The 19,758-nt window shown below is 39.9% G+C and overlaps 3 protein-coding genes and 1 long non-coding RNA gene across 8 annotated transcripts in view; 2 read left to right on the top strand and 2 right to left on the bottom strand.

The window, feature by feature from the left end:
* The window catches only part of LOC136436603 (probable protein phosphatase 2C T23F11.1), a 16,142-nt gene extending 14,034 nt beyond the window's left edge, over positions 1 to 2,108 (bottom strand). The window contains exon 1 of one of the 2 annotated variants that reach the window (XM_066430719.1): positions 1,993 to 2,108. The gene's annotated coding sequence lies outside the window, so the exon portion shown is untranslated. The other variant, XM_066430718.1, reaches the window with a different exon arrangement.
* Positions 1 to 15,467, top strand: part of LOC136436612 (small integral membrane protein 20-like) — a 19,160-nt gene extending 3,693 nt beyond the window's left edge. Inside the window, exons 1-4 of one of the 4 annotated variants that reach the window (XM_066430729.1) lie at positions 2,081 to 2,118; positions 4,277 to 4,404; positions 14,350 to 14,406; positions 14,812 to 15,467. In XM_066430729.1, the coding sequence (XP_066286826.1) occupies positions 2,096 to 2,118; positions 4,277 to 4,404; positions 14,350 to 14,406; positions 14,812 to 14,867 (264 nt within the window). In that variant the 5' untranslated portion in view covers positions 2,081 to 2,095 and the 3' untranslated portion in view covers positions 14,868 to 15,467. Of the gene's footprint in view, positions 1 to 2,080; positions 2,119 to 2,288; positions 2,566 to 4,276; positions 4,405 to 14,349; positions 14,407 to 14,811 lie in introns of those variants that run through there. The other 3 variants (XM_066430731.1, XM_066430730.1, XR_010756059.1) reach the window with 3 other exon arrangements.
* On the top strand, positions 6,625 to 11,108 carry LOC136436613 (uncharacterized). The gene is made up of 4 exons (XR_010756060.1): positions 6,625 to 6,752; positions 7,067 to 7,212; positions 9,924 to 10,044; positions 10,393 to 11,108. It is a non-coding gene; the product is annotated as an uncharacterized lncRNA (long non-coding RNA).
* Positions 15,323 to 19,758, bottom strand: LOC136436609 (AN1-type zinc finger protein 2A-like). The gene is made up of 7 exons (XM_066430726.1): positions 19,628 to 19,758; positions 18,469 to 18,511; positions 17,965 to 18,193; positions 17,318 to 17,433; positions 16,971 to 17,105; positions 16,619 to 16,795; positions 15,323 to 16,374 (listed from the first exon to the last, which is right to left on the bottom strand). Exons 1-7 carry the CDS (start codon positions 19,719 to 19,721, stop codon positions 16,245 to 16,247), a joined length of 924 nt encoding a protein of 307 aa, XP_066286823.1. The 5' UTR covers positions 19,722 to 19,758; the 3' UTR covers positions 15,323 to 16,244.

The raw sequence follows: 19,758 nt of genomic DNA, 5'->3' as shown, positions 1-19,758 counted from the left end.
TAACTATACGTGTCATCCATCACAAAGTCCTAGCTAGGACTGTTGGTTGTGGGTAAATTATCAGTGAATTTAAAGTTACTTTATCACATCAAAACTAAACAAAATATTGAGCTATTAGTATTAATTCAAGCTTGTTGGTAGACACCGGGGGTCACACCGCTTTTCAACTGTTGGATCCACCAATATCTTGCAGACTGACAGGTAGATTGCTTCAAAGCCAGGTTATGAATTTACCCTCTAGGTAGGAGACTTGTATAATGAAATCTGTTATAAAGCATATGAGATCATCTCAGTAATTCAATTCTACCCTAGGTTTGATGGCTCGGGATCTTATTTCATCAATCTCCACAATGGAAGAAGATAGAGTCCTTACTTAATAAACTTAATACAGTTAGACAGCTCTATGCTCTCAATGGCATTTGTGGTAACCAGATCCTCTTAGGGCTGTATGAAAGATACTAATTACATCATGAAAATTACTGACCAAGCTATATATCTTCTGATGTAACTTATTTGAAGGTGCTTACATATTATACAAAACTATGTTTTTTTCTTTGTTGGTCTTAATAATATGATATAATACAGTAAAGACATTCTTTTGGCAAATATACTAAGTATGTTTCAGTTGACCAAACTGTCCCCATATCTGACTAGAGCACATATAGTATTTTTCTTTAGCAAACTTGTATCATGTACATCAGATTTACCCGTTCTCACAAAAAAAAAAAATACCACTGAGCACTGAACAATGCTGTAAAATCAGGTGGAAAAAAGCTTCCATTTTTTTAATGAATAGGAAAAAAAGAGGAAAGCTGCAGTATCTTGGATAAAGGGTCAATCAGGGGTCATTCTTGCAAACAAGAGGTCAGAAGAACAGGTTCCAGAGGCTAGGTTGGGATGTATTTTATGGGGTGGGATGGAGGGAGAACTGGAAGTAAGAGCTATGCAAGCTAATATTGAAGCTATGGTTTATGTCATCACAATTGACAACATCACAATTGACAACATTGCATTATTATTATACTACCACATTCGTGAAATATTGAGCAACATTTAACACATTGCAATATCTCTTCATATTATGTCGTACTCCATTTTAGACATGGCTTTATGCTGCTTGGACAATGGTGCCATTCTTTCTCGGTTTGCCACTGATCCATCACATACATGCACTGCACTTATAGAAAGCTGATAGCAAACAAAAAGACATTATCATATCAAATTACTTTGCACATGCACATAGTCTAAATATAGGGTACAGATAATCATTTTACACTGATGACATTAATAAAATCCATGCACAAATATCAAGGGTGATCTGGGAAATACATGACACAGTGGTGAGGTGTATCCCATACGATGATGGACATGTGGTTGCACTTTGACCCAAAGTTTAGATGTAACCTTTGTCCAGCTTATGACAACCCTGGAGTTCAGGTGGCTGGTGGTGTGAAAACCTACATTCCCTGACATCCCCCCCTCCCGCGGATTGTTATGTTTTTTACAAGTTGGTACAGGTGTCGAAAACCATGTCAAGGAGCTGACACCTGATTTGAAATCCGCCCCCCCCCCATATTTTTCACCACAAGGAAGTATAAAATCTGTGACCAACTTGACATAATTCGCAGCTACTTCATATGATGGCAACCCGTCGAAATAAGGTCAGATACCTCGAATACAACGAGAAATGTGTTGATCGCAAGACATTTAGGAGACACAGGCTCACGATGACGACCTTTTCAAACATGGTACCCTAAAAATCAAATCCTACCCAAATGAAAGCAAAATCACTCCCCCCATTTTGTCAACCATGGCGGGAAACGCCCCACAATAACGCTCCTGGGAACAAATAAAGTCATACCTGGGTGAAGGACTTGAAGTCAACCTTGTACGATTGATGGCAAACTTTGTACTTCCCGATTCTTGCGACTGTTTCCCTCTGTGACTCACACTACAGTTGTGTTTATGAAATTGTCTAAATCTCGTTCTTACCTCAGTCACGTACCGCGAGGTTTGCACTACTTCGTCACTTTGTAACCTTCCGCGCTCAGACCACCATTCAACAAATTTCTGCCATTCTCATCGGTTTCTCCGCATGTCTACACTAAACCGTGACAAGTGATCACATTAATTTTCCTTTCTACGACTTGACTGTGGCTTTGACAAAGGAGGATTTATATTTCAGGGGACTTTTTTTCTTGCCGTGTATGTTTACAAACGGGTTGCTCCCTGGGGGTTTGTCACTATTGTATAGTGACGTCACTAGTAAGATCCCAAGGGATAAAGGCCTTGAGACAGGATCTGCGTCAAATTAAGCAAACCCTTTATTTAAAAGACATTTATATGGCGTACCATGAGTGATAAATTGTCTATAAACATGCCATGTAACGACGTAACGCTTCAGTGCTCAAATTTATAGTTCATTGATTTTTAGCTCCAGGCAGCTGATTGGTGAACGACATCCTCTAATCTGATTGGTCAAAAATATAACCTTTGACCTATATTGCGTTTTTGTCCAGGTGGGGAGGGCAGTTTGCAGTTTACAAGGTGGCGAAAGATATTTTGGTACTTTATAATATATATATTGCCATAATTTTGCGTGTGTCGCTTATATCTGTAGCACTTATGACTGGCTTTATTGTGTTCTAACAACGGTCTGCATGATAAAGTGTTTATGATGACAGAACAAACATGATTATGTATCTTACGCTGCTGCTTGTGCAACACCACCACATGCGCAATGGGTCTCCAAGCAGATGTAAGGATCTGGCGACATTTACAGTCTATATCAGATTACAACAAAAGTTGTGAAAAGCCAGAGAGAGAATACGTGAACTCGCAAAATACTACGTCATGTCCTTTGCAAGAGGGCTGACATGGTTTTATTTTATGGAATGAGTGACCATATCTTTATCTTTAGAAATTGCTACAAAAATGACCATATCACAGAACTGACTCCACATTTGATAATATTATTATGTTGTTAAGATAAACCTCCTTGTATTGAGTATATTACTTAAATCAAGAACATATGAATAGAACTCAGACCTGCAAATATACAAATGTAACTGCCTCCTTTGTCAGAACTGGACAACCAGTACGGAAGTGGTCGTCAGAACAGCAGCTCCAGTACTGAGACTTTCTCAGTACTGGACTTCCTGTACTGGGCAGCTTCAGTACTGGGAACCCTCCTGTCAGGACTGGAAACCGAGTGCTGAGACTCTATTTAAACGAGCGTCTAACGTTATTTTCAGGGCTTAGTCAACCTTAGTAAACTTAGAACTTTCACAGTAGACTAGATAACTTTTTAGATTCCCATGTATTTCCATGAACTTGTTTGTCTGCAATTAGCCTTCGGGCGTGAACTTGCAATAAAGTTATTATTATTATTATCATTTAGATATAGCCAACAATTGTATTTAGAACCAGCTATTGTTGCTACAAAGTCAGACACAGTTAACTGACACATGTATGTTTTTCCCTATGTTTTTTACCATGTATTTGCAATTAGCCCACGGGCATGAACTTGCAATAAACTCCTATTATTAATTAAAATGTACAGACAACTATTATGTATAAAATCCAAAACTGTCCAGTCGGTCCAAACAATGGATCATCCTTGCCAGTACTAATAGAACGTGAGTACAGGACGCCCAGTTCCGAAATAATTTGAGGTCTCGGCTTCCAGTACTGAAGAGTCACTATTTACTGGTAAATCCAGTACGGAACCCGTTACATCCGTAAATCGGCACTCGGTTAACCAGTGCTGAATGACCTCCGCACTGGGTAACCAGTACCGAATGACCGTTGACCTAGCCGGAACGCAAATCCGTACTGGAACCCGAGTGCCGAGAGGAGTTCAGCTCTGGAACCCGAGTACCGAAACAAATTCAGTTCTGGACGTCCAGTGCTGACGAGGCTTCGGTACTGGAATAAAGCCGTTCCGTACTGGAATTCTTGTACGGATCTTCCTTCCGTACTGGGGGCCAAGTATCGGCGGCATTTTCTCCACGGGTTCCGTACTGGGCGCCCAGTAAGGAGCCGGTTACATCTGTATATTTGCCTCAGACCTTTTCGACCCTAAAAGGAAGACAAGCCGCCTGTCAAATTTTCCTGCATTGATAAGTATGTTGTTGTTGTCCTTGTTTGATGTCTATTTCTTCGCTAGACATGGTCCCACGGTATGGGCATAATGATAATTTACCTGGAAACAAAGGAACGAGATTGGTGTAGCTTGACTACATATTCTAATCTCCTGATTACCGCATTGTTTCAGATTGCACACCATCATGTCAGGCACCAGTATGCGGCGGATGGTGCTGGGGGTCGGGGCGTTTGCTGCTGTAGTTGGTGGAGTCATGTACCCAATCTTTGTAGCACCTCTCCTTCACTCACAACAGTACCGTAAGTACAGTAGTTGGATTAATGACAACTGGTTAAGAAAATTAATATCCTTTTTTATGTAATTCATAGGTGGACTATCCCAATTCAATATTTACCATACTTTGTAAGGGACTTTCCTGAATTAACCATATTGTGATTTTCATGTAATGTAGAACAGAGGTTCGGCTCCATCTGGTTTTTGACATGTTTTTAGGAGTTTTTGTCTGGCTTTCTATCTTGTCCCATTTTCTTTAGGTCTGACGGTAACCAAGCAAAACACGTCAAACAAGAGCTTTTAAAAAAAGCTGGCGTTTCGGCTACGTTTATAAGTGTAAATTGTCTTTTCCCTTTACTTGAAGTAAAATCTGCCAGAGGAAGTCACTCAAGGGCTGTTCAGTCTATAAGAAAAATTGTCATTTTGGGAAATGAGTACTGTTTTAATAGAGAAAGGCAGATTGGGGAAAGCAATTTTGAAGTTACGTCACTTAACTTAAGTGCTTTTGAAAAAGCTGGTCTTGGCCTACAACTTGTACTTATTTGTAAAATGTATAATAGGCTCATTATAAAAGCTATCAATGTAACTAGAGATAAATATTAGCTGCTTCAGCAAATATTAACAGGTTTGCGTTTTAGTGTAACTTATGTGGGGGAAAGGTAACATTTCTAAGTAAGTAGTTGAAATACAGCATAATTCACTTCATCTCCCTCCCCTTGCAAGAAATGACTGTTTTGAAATGGACTGTTTTGTAAAAGCCACCCCCTTGGGAGAATGAACTCTTCCGGTGGTACATGAACATCCTTACTCTTAATCTGTCGCCATGACCCTTAATCCGACAGCACAGACCATATTCTGTCACCCTTTCTCTTAATCCGTCATCATCATTATCATTAATACATCATTGTAACCCTTAATCCGTCACCGTAGCCCTTACTCCGTCACCATTAGCCTTAATCCGTCACGAAATTTCTAAATACCTCACTGTTGTCGTTAATCCGTCACCATAGCCAGTAATCCGACCTCATAATCATTAATCCGTCCCCACAACCCTTAATACGTCACTTTTGCCCTTAATACGTCATGATAATCTTTAATCCGTCAGGAAAGTCTTTAATCCGTCAGCGTTGCCCTTAATCCCTCAACATAGCACTTAATCTTTCACCACAACCCTTAATACGTCACCATAGGCTTTAATCCATGACTCTTTCCCTTAATCCGTTACCATAAACCTTTATCCGTCAGCGTATCCTTTAATCCGCCATCGGAGACCCTAATCCGTCACCCTTTCTCTTAATCCGTCATCCTTATCATTAATCCATCACTGTAACCCTTAATCCATCATCCTAGCCCTTACTCCGTCACCATAAGCCTTAATCCGTCACGAAAGTCTTAAATACTTCACCGTTGCCGTTAATCCGTCACCATAGCCAATAATGCGACCCAATAATCCTTATCCGTTCCCACAACCCTTAATACGTCACCCTTGCTCTTAATACGTCATGATAATCTTTAATCCGTCAGGAAAGTCTTTAATCCGTTAGCGTTGCCCTTAATCCCCTCAACATAGCACTTAATCCGTCACCACAACCCATTATCCATCACCACAAACCTTTATCCATCAGCGTGTCCTTAAATCCACCATCAGAGACCATAATCCGTCACCCTTTCCCTTAATCTGTCATCCTTACCCTTAATCCGTCACCATAACCCTTAATCCGACAACATAACCCTTAATTCGATACATTTAATCAATCACAATAGTCAATGATCCATCCCCATAACCCTTAATACGTCACCGTAACCCTTGATTCGTCAGTCTTGCCCTGTATACGTATACGTCATAACAATCTTTAATCTGTCAGGAAAGCCTTTAATCCCTCAACCTTGCCCTTATCCCGTCACCATAGTACTTAATCCGTCACCATAACCCTTAATCTGTCACCATAGCCCTTAGTCCGATACCCTTGCCCTTAATCCGTCACCATAAACCTTAATCCGTCACCGTAACCCTTGGTCCGTCACTCTTGCCATGTATACGTCATAATCTTTTAAGCATGAAAATAAAGATATTACACACACATAAACATGCATTTCTTCGGTTACACCCTGACGCAGTACATTGGCGTGTGCATTCCAAGGCCACCGACTCCTGTACTGTTGATCCAAACATGTCCAGACAGAATAGGTATCAGTTAACTTCCCATGTGCCGCCGCCAGCAGACTGTCCTTGAAACAGGGCCAGGCTGCCAATTACAGGCACAAGGTCACAGACGCGTGGGAACAAAGAACCCTTTTCAATTTGGTTATTTGGTGGCTGGTTTCTGGTGCAGCAGTGTTGATCAAAACGAAGATGCGAATGGATACAGAAAAGGTGTGTGAACCCTTTCCATTTCTATCTATATACTACCTTGCTATAAGAACGAATTGTACTTTGGTAGAGCCTAGAGTTTCTAGTAAGAGTACGTATGTCTTGTTTGTTACCCTTACTGTTCATTTTGTCGCTGACGTCACATGTAGTCTACTTTCACTACATGGCGTGACCTCGACCTCAGTGTTGTTTCGTCTTAAACTGTTTTGAATATTAACATTGCATCTCTAGATCATATAACTGATTGGTCAGTTCAGTTGTGTAACCACTCCCAAAATGTAAAAAAAAGTTGATGTCCGTATAAATATGTTTGACAGGTCTAGAGACGGCCCACTCTCCCAGAAGCAAGCGACGAACCTGAACCTGGGCGGCAGGGCCGACACCGCGAAGGTAAACCGCCGCAGAATACAATCCACACACGCTCGCGGTGTTACTGGGTCTTGGAGGAACTATGAATAGCAGGGTAAGCAGAAACCTACTTTTTTGGCAAACGATTGGCTGAAGCTCTTCTGTTTTTGAACATGCAGCAGAGTTAAGAATACAAATCAACCTGGTGCTGAATTTTAAGAATTGAGAAACTATATTCTGTATTTACAGTCGTACGGCGATCGCACTAAGGCCCCCATTCCACTAGACGGCGATCGCGCTGCGACTTTGCTGCGACCTAAGTTGGATTTGTGTAATCATTGACTTCATGCTTGGGATATCATGCAGAATGTAGATGTCTGACTGAAAGGACAACAAAATACACAAGGCGTAAAATTACTCGTTTATAATAATCAATGAAATTCAGTGAGCGTTCTGTCAAATCTTAGGTCGCAGTGAGGTCGCCACCTCCAGTTTTTAGGTCGCGGTAGGGTCGCCACCCCAGTGGTTTTGGGGTATACGTAGTATAATATCGGATCGTATGGCAAATCATTACATGAATTATGTCTGCAAGATCTATTCGTTTCAAAGATGAAGCGTATTGTTCTGTCGGTAGACTTGATTGATGGCCGGGTTATACAACAATCTTTATTGACACAACAAAAGTACAGCGACTTTCGTAAGGTCTACTATATCTATACATACATACAAACTTTAACTTTTACGAAAGCCCTGTGATCATGGAATAGTCAATGATCATCCTACAATCCGTCATAAATTTATGTGATGATTCCCCCAACCTTACCTTTCATTTGATGTATTGTTTAATATCAACTTGCAACATATATGTATATATCAATACCGTAATTCTTGTTTGTCAACTGGAACTTAATTTCAGCTGGTTTAACGGTCATTAGTCAACAGCTAAAATGTTATCACTGCAAATTTTTCATCACTAATGTTTGAGACAGTAATGTTTGTTCCCACCGTTAGAATTAAGTACCGTGACCTACTCCATTTTCCCCAAACCGCTATATTTTCTTGCCGCTATATTAAAGTGAGTAACCCATTGAGGCGAACGCGTGCTGTAGTGTCCGGGGTGGTTTCTGGCGCAATCTAGTCCCAGTTCAATTCAGTGCACACGTCGCGTGCACTGCGATACTTTTTAATGATATGAAATAAACCAAATCATCAATCTGTGTTGTTTGAGAAAATAGCGAAAGTAACACCGAATGTTGAAAACTTCAAATGCCCCACTTCGATTGGTGGCACTTTTTATTTTCCATTGTTTATAAAGAGCAAGTTAACCCCGCCCTGTATCAGTAACGCTGATTTAGAACATCGCCTCCTATTCCCCTGTTAAAACTTATTTTCAAAAAGCTGAAGGCACAGGTATAATCGATCACATTATGAATGACCTTTAAAATTGATTTATCAGGTGTGTCCCGTTGAGCTGTGACAAGAAGATAGATCAGGTATCCCCCGTGCCGATTTGTATATAGCGTATGCACTATTCCCCGTACATCGAGAGTTTCCACTGAACATGTCTTTGATAGTTCCGACTTGGCAAGTGTGCGTAACTTTGTTTGCCATGATCGACAGTTGTGTAGTTTCTTTTTAAGCAAAATAGTTTGAAATTCTCACCATGACCTTCGGCGACAGTAAGCTAGACGGATCCATTCCACGCAAGTATTTACATCCATGCCCCACATCCTCCTTAGAGCGACCTGTCGCGGTAAGGTTACTGTCGTCTGCAAGGTTGCTATGGTGACGCCAGGCGGGCGGAAGCAGTAGAGATGTTTGTATGTTGAACCTGGTACCCCGGGTTAAGTAGCTGTCCCTTAGAGTATTTACAGACGGGCATGTGTAAAACTGCCGGTATTTAAGTTTTAAACTTGTCACTTTAATGAGAAGAATTACACGTATTTAGTTAACCCCTTGTTGTTCATGTCCCTGTATTTCTGTCCCAAAACATGTGTAACATAAATCATCTGGAGGACATGGTATTCAGAAAAAAACGACAAAACTAATTTACATGAGTCATACTATATGATCATCTATATTCCTCTTCTGATCATGATCCGTAAATGTTGTCATGTGTAATCCAGACGGAGAGATACACATAGGATATCAAATATCTTCTCTAATTCAGGTCGTCAAACTGTGTGACCCAATGTCATACAGTTCATTGAAATGTCACTTTTGAGATATCCCTATACCTGTTCACACAACCCTTGAGGTCAGCCTTGTTATAAGGATCCTGATCCTCATGTCTGTAAATTTGCATCGTCAAGAGAACGCAGCTGATTCAGCATTAGGTAACAGGTTTCTAGAACTGACAGTTTACTTTAAAGTCGCGGCTGATCATGAGTGTGGGTCACCAGCCATGACCCTGCTGGTCAGTCTTTCAGACAGCAAAAATAACTACTGGGGATATGCTGTCACTGTTAAGTGTTATCACAGGAAAGTCAAAATAGCGGTGACCTTACAAGCAGTTTGTTTACTCAGTCATGGACAAGTTCTAAATGTTTATATATGCATTATTATAAACGGTTCTAATGTTATGTTTCCTCTCAATCGTACTTTTCGATAAAGAGCCAGTGGGCTTTGTTCTGTCCGCGGCCAATTTTTGATAAATGCCATTTAGAACAATTCGGATGATGATTGGTAGCGATACCATCGTAGCAGATCATGTTGCAGATCATATTCGTCATATTCGTCAGTCAGATGATAGCTTTATATTTCCCAGCTGCTCATACCTGCTCAACTATACTGGATATTCCTAATATATGTTTCCTTCCGTCACAGCATGCAGCAGACCTTGGTGGAAACTGGTAGGAATAAATACAAGCTGTGTACCAGCTTCAGATGTCTGATCCCTCACAGCTGGCTGGCATGGGGTGAAAGATGTCATAGGAAGTACAGGAAGGTGAAGAGATTTTCTTATATTGTTTGTTGTTAATCAGATTTTGACTTTTGTTAAAATCATTTTTAAAACAGCTCATGTGACAACATCGTTGGAAAGGTCAATTATCAACTATAGAAACCTATTTGACATGAATTATTACATTTTTGCCTCCAGCTTGCCATACATAATATAAGAAGAGTAAGTTAGTGTGTCATATGGGTGTACTAAATCAGATTATAGTATTTTCTTTAAACCGTAGAAATTTTAACATTAATTTACTTAACTCTCTCAGACCACGAAGGTTCATCAAAACATTTGCTTTGTCCCAAGATACAATATCATCAATATTTATGTTCGAATTCTCCACAGAACTGATCAACCATCTACTTCTACAGTCGCCAAGAACATGAGGGAGGAAGGCCACAGGGGGTGCCTGACCAGCATCAGAGCCGTGTGCAGCCAAATGATTGCGCTGTTACAGCCAGAGAAAAGCTGACACGATTTAGAGAATTCACACGCTGACGTGCACATGTTGTCCACGTCATTTGATCTAAACGAATATGTATTGTCTATACTATTGTTTATTTTATTGTGCGACTTTTAGTGGCTGATTTTGCATGTATATCAAAGAAAATACAAGTGTTAACCTCGCCGATGACAGCTCAAATCAAACCGAATGTACGAATGGTGGAAACACCATTCAAATGTGTATGCAATTGCAATCACAAGTAACAGTAACATGTTACTCCGTCACATAATGTCCAAGAAGTTTCAGTGCAACTCCTTACCGAACTTGCAACGGTACTGTAAAATTAGTCTGCTATTGTTGTGCCATAATTGTTATTCTTTGACATCTTTGACGGGTATTCGTTTGTTAAAGTGGACTGCAGCGAAGCGATAAAGTAATCAATGTTGTGTCAGCAGAGTAAGACAGTAGAAAGACAAGAGATTTCAAAGGCAAGGAAGTTTAGGTCAAAAGAGCAACAGAGACCTTCAGTAAGGATCGTAGTAATTAGCCAACATTATGAAGTCACAATCAGTCAGTTTTATAACGGTAAGTGTGCACCTTGCTAAGTGTGCGGGAATCCTTGTTTCTGTGTCATTTCTTTATCATTGATGTGGTCGTAAACTAACATTAGCAACAAAAACCATCCCTCCGATCAATCACGTCCAATATTACTGACTCCAACAATTTCTAATCCAACATCACATTAAATAACAAATCTATATTAACCCTCTATCGTTGGGGATCTTGTCGTCCCTTACTTTTCGACAAGACCACAACAACATGATGCTCAGTGGACCTTGCTCGTCCTTTAGTACAGTGGGCCTTGTGTCCATTTGTGCCAACGGCAAAGTCACAACACCACCACACTAATAACATTCATCTCTTAATCATAAAATGAGTGGCAAAAACCACCCCTCCGGTCAAAATGGTCGCACCTAACCCAAAACTAGGAAAGATATAGGGAACCAACATTAGTGACAAAAACCACCCCAAATATCATCGATTCCAACACTTTCTAATCCAACATCACATTCAATAACAAATCTATATTAACCCTCTATCGTTGGGGATCTTGTCGTCCCATACTTTTCGACAAGACCACAACAACATGATGCTCAGTGGACCTTGCTCGTCCTTTAGTACAGTGGGCCTTGTGTCCATTTGTGCCAACGGCAAAGTCACAACACCACCACACTAATAACATTAATCTCTTACACCTAAAATGAGTGGCAAAAACCACCCCTCCGGTCAAAATTGTCGCACCTAACCCGAAACTAGGAAAGATATAGGGAACCAACATTAGCGACAAAAACCACCCCCAATATTGTCGATTCCAACACTTTCTAATCCAACATCAAATTAAATAACAAATCTTTATTAACCCTCGGCCTCTATCGTTGGGGATCTTGTCGTCCCTTACTTTTCGACAAGACCACAACAACATGATGCTCAGTGGACCTTGCTCGTCCTTTAGTACAGTGGGCCTTGTGTCCATTTGTGCCAACGGCAAAGTCACAACACCACCACACTAATAACATTAATCTCTTACACCTAAAATGAGTGGCAAAAACCACCCCTCCGGTCAAAATTGTCGCACCTAACCCGAAACTAGGAAAGATATAGGGAACCAACATTAGCGACAAAAACCACCCCCAATATTGTCGATTCCAACACTTTCTAATCCAACATCACATTAAATAACAAATCTTTAGTAACCCTCGGCCTCTATCGTTGGGGATCTTGTCGTCCCTTACTTTTCGACAAGACCACAACAACATGATGCTCAGTGGACCTTGCTCGTCCTTTAGTACAGTGGGCCTTGTGTCCATTTGTGCCAACGGCAAAGTCACAACACCACCACACTAATAACATTCCTATTTTACACCTAACATTAGTGGCAAAAAACACCCCTCCGGTCAAAATGGTCACACCTAACCCGAAATTAGGAAAAATATAGGGAACCAGCATTAGCGACTAAAACCACCCCCAATATTGTCGATTCAAACACTTTCTAATCCAACATCACATTAGATAACAAATCTATATTAACCCTCTATCGTTGGGGATCTTGTCGTCCCTTACTTTTCGACAAGACCACAACAACATGATGCTCAGTGGACCTTGCTCGTCCTTTAGTACAGTGGGCCTTGTGTCCATTTGTGCCAACGGCAAAGTCACAACACTACCACACCAATAACTAACACCCACACATTAGTGAAAAACACATCCCTCCAGTAAACATGGTCACACTCAACCCACAGCAAGAAAAAAATTAGCAAGAACACACAAAAAAAGAAAACTAGCAAGAAAAACACCCCTCCGTCAAAATAGTCACACCCAACATTAGCGACAAAAAACACCCCTCCCAATAAAATGGTCACATCCAACATGGCGGCCCCCATCCTTGGATGCAAAAACAGAACAGGTTTTGCTATCGCAAACCTGTAATTATGTACATAGCACGCAATAAAACATAAAATTTGAAAAAGCACCATTGAATCATCAGCACTATGGTAATCAAGTGAAATAGAAGTTCATAACAGCTAAGGTTCTATCTAAAATGACTACCAAATGTCAAACAAATCAACAGCTACCTCATCCGTATTATTCTGGTTTCCGCATTTACAACATTTCTTCCTTATTTTCCTGGGTAATTTTGCTAAAATTCATGAAAATTCCCATAGTTTTGTGCCGAGGGGCGCCACTTTCCACGTCCGTGTTGTCTGAATGAAGTCGATACTGAACAATGGAGCATTTGCTACTGTAACAAAGAATCGCTGTTTTGCAAACAACATCAAGAGCCTCTGTTTACATCGGGGATAGAAGTTTAGTGGCGAGTGTTTTGCAAGAATCATCTTACCGCGCATAGGAGCCGCTGCACGGTATTTTCCATTACAATGAACAGAAAAATTTGAATGCCGGGTTTGGAATCTATAAAGTCCTGTTCATAAGACAAAGGCCTTGTATATATTAAATGAATATTTAAAAATAACAAATATAAAATATTTCTTTATTTATTAATGAAAAAATGATATTCATAAATATGATATTGATAGATTAATATAATATCAATATATATTTTTGATATTCAATATCTAAAAAGAACAAAAAAAAACCATGCACGGACACGAACCCGGATCTTCTGGGTCCGAAGTGCTTCGCGTTGCCAGATCGGCCAAGCTGCGGTACGTAACTAGTCACTCTGAACGTAATGCTATAACCTCACTATATGGTATCATTTATGCCGATTTTTGGTCGTTTTCTTGACGAAATCGTTTTTTTTCTTCTGCAATCTTGTGGAATAGATGTAATATGGTCATTTTTCAGGATATCAAAGTCCGAAACCACAATGCAATGATATTTCCGAACAGTTGTAGCAGTTACATGCGGTCGCCGTCCTGTGTCACATGCAAATCTAGCCTGCCTGCCTTTTCGTGCTCTCTTGCCATATAAGGCAACGGCTATACAAGGATTTGAGAACGTATTGCCATATAAGGTCTTATTGTGTGCGACACAGTGTTGAACCAAGCTTCCCTGGTTCCTTCCTTGAAGGTAAAAGCCAGGACAATGCGTTCCGGCGCGCATGCGCCGAAACGCAAAAAACAGCTGGAGCCAAACCTCTGCTTGGAAAGTATAATGTACTAAACCACATCCAGACTCCCCCACTTTGAAAAGCCACATAGTCAAAGGATAAAGCAAACATGATGGATGTAGGAATAGCCAATGATTATGTAAACAAAACCTGAACATCCATAGCTTTGATGTTTGCAAGCCACTAAAAGTTACTTAATTGCCAAACTTATATTCCTTTCATACAGAGAACATGCAGAAACAGAACAGAGCAGGTATAAAACAGGAAGAAATCCAACCAGGAGGTAGGTACATGTGCCTGTTTTGTTTGATTTTTCATTCGAACAAGGAAAAAAGTTTTAATTAGCATAATCTATTTGAATGTAATATTATCATATTCAAGTCTTTCAAAATAGATAATGCTAATTACAACCTTATTTTCATAATCAATGAGGCAAGATGAAACAATAAATCTACAAAGGCTCTAAATATTTCATAGAGGTATGAGGTCCCTGAGCTCATGTTTATACTTTGTATTTTTGAATCATGTAGACATGAAGAATATGGCAGGAGGTATAAAAAGCATGCTGATTTCTGTGATGGCCACCCCATGATTATATCAGACTTGCAGTTGTTCGATGTTTATTCTGTGTGTATTGATTGATTGATGACTGCAAGAATACCACTCTCAACTTGTTCTTATCCCTTAGGAATGGTTGTGTGGAGTAACCCATTTGGGGAAAAGGACCAGAAGAAAGACAGCTGACAAGCCAAACAGAATAATCCTACATGGATCTAGAGATGTATACTAGTATAGAAAGCTTGCTGAAATTTAATTTAGTCTGCAGTAGGGTAATTAAATCTTGTTTGGTCTACGGGGTATTGAAAGATATGAACAACTACATGTATCATGGAAATGACAATAAATTTTCTGCCAAAAGTTACTGTAACCATGTGCATCAGAGTGGATTGCAAATATTTAGAAAGTTCATTGTTACAATACTCTATGGTATGCTGTTCCGTCAATATGTCAATCAAGTGTTTGTTTTTGTTTGGGAAAGACTATCTTGGATGTTGATACAAAATATGGTTTCATAGGCTCCTCCAACACATTTATATGTTATCATGTACATCTGGCATTTTATCAATTTATATCCATCTCATTTGAATGTTACGTTTATCATATCCACTGTGTCATATCTAGTTCAGACAAGGAAGGCATTTTTTTACATTGTTGTAAGTTTATTATCCATGTCAAGGTAACGAAAACATTTACATGAACAAATCAAGTTCAAGAAAATGCTTGGTACACTGTTCACATCCTACCGGTGGAGTTTACCAATAATTAATAAATCATTCAATCATCTTCAGTGTGCACTTCTCATTACTTAGCTGATATACACTTTTTGTTTCATCAATGGTTTATACTGTGATTACATGCAGTCAGTTCAACTATCTACACTGCGAAAAAATACTCCCTGACCCTGATATGCCACTTTCTTGGTTTGAAGTGACTGCAGTGACAAGTTGAGATCATCTTTTACAAGGCAGGCCATCTTCAATAGACCTTTGTAATCTATAAGCTTAGTCATCAAAGGTTTATGCCATGTTTCTGTGGGCTTAGTTATACCTGTTGTTATATAGCACAAGTAAGCAGGGACAGATTTTACAAAGTTGCACATTAACCCTGCTGAGGTAGCCTTTTGGCACCACATTTGTATGGATTACAGAATGAGGTAGCAGGAGAAGGTTAACTCAACTCACAATATTCATTTAACTGTGTAGGGGAAATTAAAAGCAAAATATTCAGAAAGTAGGCAAAGCACTGTTGTAAGGCAGATACATATTACTTAGTGTAACTACAGATATGCAAGGTACGTGCGTATCTGTGTGTTTTGCACACCTTCTTTGGTAACACATTAAAATTAAAATTGGCAGCTTTACTCTTAATTGATCACACCAGCTACTTCACTGAACTTTCATAACAAAACATTTAATTACAGTGTCAGTTTGCCCACCAGTTCAATTTAGGAGTATAGATACTTTTTAAGCATTAACAAGTACAAGTACTACACATGTCTATATATCATGTCTATCGTTTTGGAGTAGGAAGACTATATACAAAGAGGCACAGTGAGGAGTGTTAAGACACTGCACAGCTGCTCTTGTCTTGATTCCCCTGTCTGCCCCTTTGCTGCTGACTTAGGGCTTCTTGCTCACTTGCCGCTAGTGCCTGGGCCAAGGCTAGATCATCCTGCTCCTGCTGGGTCATACTGAAAACACAAAGACATGCTGTTTAGATAAACCATACTGATAATAATAGAGTAGCACAGAAATATCCAATTCTAAGGCCACACAAAATTTAATCCATATCTCTTTCTGTATCATAGTTGTAGGCTCTTAAAAACTTGAGGCAGACTAATATCTATAAAGAAAGTTGTCCTTTATTGGCTCTGGTAGCCTGAAATTACCTGAAATGAAGTGAACAAGGAACAAATCAAAGTAAAATAAACTTACGGTTTCTGTTGGCCTTTGCTCTGCTCCTCAGCTAGTGACTGCTGCAGGGCCAGAGCCATGGCTTCATCCTCAGATAGCCCAGCCTGTAGGGCCTGTGCTGCTCCTACATTAGCCCTGGTCTGCTGCCTACCTCCAGTCTGCTGTAGCCTCTGCTGGGCTTCCCGCTCTCTTCTCTCCCTATGGAACAATACCCAGTGTGAAACATTGTGTAAATAGGACAACATTGTGTTCAAACAAACTTTACACATGCCAGGCAGAAATCTGGCAAGCTGCTGTTGTGCAGGTTGTTGAAAAAAGCCGGGACCATCCAGAGTAAAGTACAGTAGTATATTATAGTGCATGAATGACTGACCTGTCCAGTTCCCTGCCAGTGAAAGCCATCATTGTCTGCTGTGGTTTGTTGGAAGGTCTGGAGGCTGCAGTGCCAGAGGATCGGGCAGCACTGCTGGGTTTGTTAGACCCTTTATTTCTCAGAATGGCAGCAGCCCTATTAAAACATTAACAACAAGTGAATCAGTTTCATACATTAGTAAAACTGAACCATGTCTTTGTAGCCAAAAGATAGGCATGCATCACATTATTAGACATAGACATACAGCACAAGTGTATTTACCAACAATAACAATGGATTATGCTTGCAGCTACATGCACCATATACAATTTTCAAACATAATGAAGCTCCAAAGCCAGTGGACTCACCCAGCATTAGAGACTGCCCTGCCAGCGCCCTGGTAGCCTTTACACTTGTGGTCTGTCGTATGACGGTGCTTCAGACAGAAGTTCTTCCGACAAGAATCACACACTACAGGTATCAACTGGAACAGCAAAATACAACAGACATTGGGGATCACAGGAGTGTCTTGAACATAACAACACCACAATCATGGGTGTACATGTACTTAATGCTTGCTTCAATACATGCCAGAACACTTTCGTTTTAGTTTGTTTTCTAATCAGAGATTTCCAAATTCTATTTAGTGAGTGAAGGGCACTCCATGATGATGACTTAATGCAGCTTCTAGCATCATTTTTCAAAAGACTTTGAAGAAGCCTGACAATTTTTGTCCTCACAGATCTGAATAGTATGTAACATAACAAGCTACCCTAGCAGGAGTGTTACCTGGAAAGGTAGATATACTGTGTTAAATGATACAGACATAGAACCTAACCATTGTATAGCATAGAACCTCCCTGTAGCTTTTAGTAGTTTGATATAAGTAGCCAGTAGTATTCTATTGTTTGCCTTACATTGTACCTGTTAAAATCATTGTGCAATAAACTTTGACTTGACTTGACATAGGTGTTGTACCTGGTTAAACAGACAGTGGGAAGTTCTGCTGACTTACCTCCTTCTGCTTACAGCCCTTGACATTACACCTGTTGGTGTAGATCTTCCTCCTCTGTTCTGCCTGGTCAGACTTACAGTCCCTGTCGATGTGCTCCCCCACCCTGATGTCAGGCAGCTCGCCTCTCTTCACAGGGATGGGGGCGTTACACAGGGGGCACACCGGCACTTGGACGTCCTTCTTGTAGGAAGACTCACACTTGTGTTGTCGATACAGGATGTGGTCCTTACTGATTAAAATGTACAAACAATGTAAGAATATAATCAGATATTTCAAGAATACAGTTGTGCACTCTCACTACCTATAGACAAAAGTGATCAAATTGGAAGATTTCATCACACCTGCACAATTGTGCTTCTCAGTAGTAATTCTCAATTGATACAACTGCTGCCGTTACGTCAAAGGCCAGTTATATCGGCTATATAGGTATAGATTGATGGATAGATACTGAAAATGACACATATCAACACAAATTGAAGAACACATCAATGGAATGTGACTTACCAAAAAATCTTCTCACAGCAGTCACATTTCATTGGAAGAAAGTCTGTAGGATGAAAATGAAATAGAATGTAACATTAGCTACTTCATACAGTGTGATAAACATGCACTATGAACACACCAGGATGGCTGGCAGTTAAGAGGAAAATAGCAAATCTAGTTTATATCATTCATAGTCATAGACCAACACAACTGTAGAACTAGTGATAAAAGTTGTGCTCCATGCTTAGTGTCACTTTCACTCTCAACTCAAGTGACACCTATTTGGACTATAAGAAGCAGTTACTATTTTCCAATAAATCTGTGGTTTGTTGGAATAAATTCACTGCATTTGAGCCTTGATCCTTTTCGGTGTGTTGCAACTACAAGTCATCCACAGCTTTGAGTCCAAAATATTACAAATAAAGTATTAAATCTGAACATGGCAGTGATACTGATAGATGGACGTATTCTAATTTACATAATGTACTTTTATCTGAAACCAACCTTTTAGTGGTAATGTAATAGCCATGTGATTGGTTAACATGCTGATTACATTACACGAATTTGAAGCAATCAGTATACCTGCATTCAGTCACTATACTGGGATGTCACGTTCTACAATAATTTTGCTGTATCATTTTTGCCCTCCCCATTTTGGACGTTTATCTACGTGGATCCTACCTTTGAATTGTACATTAACCCGGCTTTTTGAAGAAAAGACAACTACACAAAAAGAAGAATTATTGACTGGCTTCATTTTGGTTCAGGTTTATGCAAATATCTAATATTTTCTCTAATAAAACTTGTTACCCCCTCCCCTTTTATAACCAATTTCCAAAATTATTTAACCACCTTTAAAACACGATCATTAAAAGACCTGCATTTATTACTAAAATGTGGACATATTGAGCTTTCTTGTAGCGTAATAATAAAATACTACTATCAAATGTGGAACTTTTCTTTAAAGTAGAAGAAACAGAAAATATTTGGTGAAAAGTGCTCATTCATTCCGTATGCAACAAGTATGACATGAAAACAACACCAAAACACCCGACCATCAAACAAGCATTTGGGCGTACTATCCGGCGTTCTTCCTTTAACGTATCACATCAACTTCTCCACAGACGTCTTGTGGATAGTTTTGTCCTACTTTATCCCGTCAAACAACATAATTTCTTACCCAGTTGCTTGCAGAAAGTCTCGGAGCAGTGTGCACCCAGATCCGGAAACTCCGCCATCTTGAAATGAGCTGACGACCTTTGACGCATGCGCATTTATATCTTCGGGCTTCCCCTTCTGGAACATTCGTCA

The sequence above is a fragment of the Branchiostoma lanceolatum genome, chromosome 6 (assembly GCF_035083965.1).
Source record: "Branchiostoma lanceolatum isolate klBraLanc5 chromosome 6, klBraLanc5.hap2, whole genome shotgun sequence".
Lineage (NCBI taxonomy): Eukaryota > Metazoa > Chordata > Leptocardii > Amphioxiformes > Branchiostomatidae > Branchiostoma > Branchiostoma lanceolatum.
This window is presented reverse-complemented; position numbering and strand designations above follow the sequence as displayed.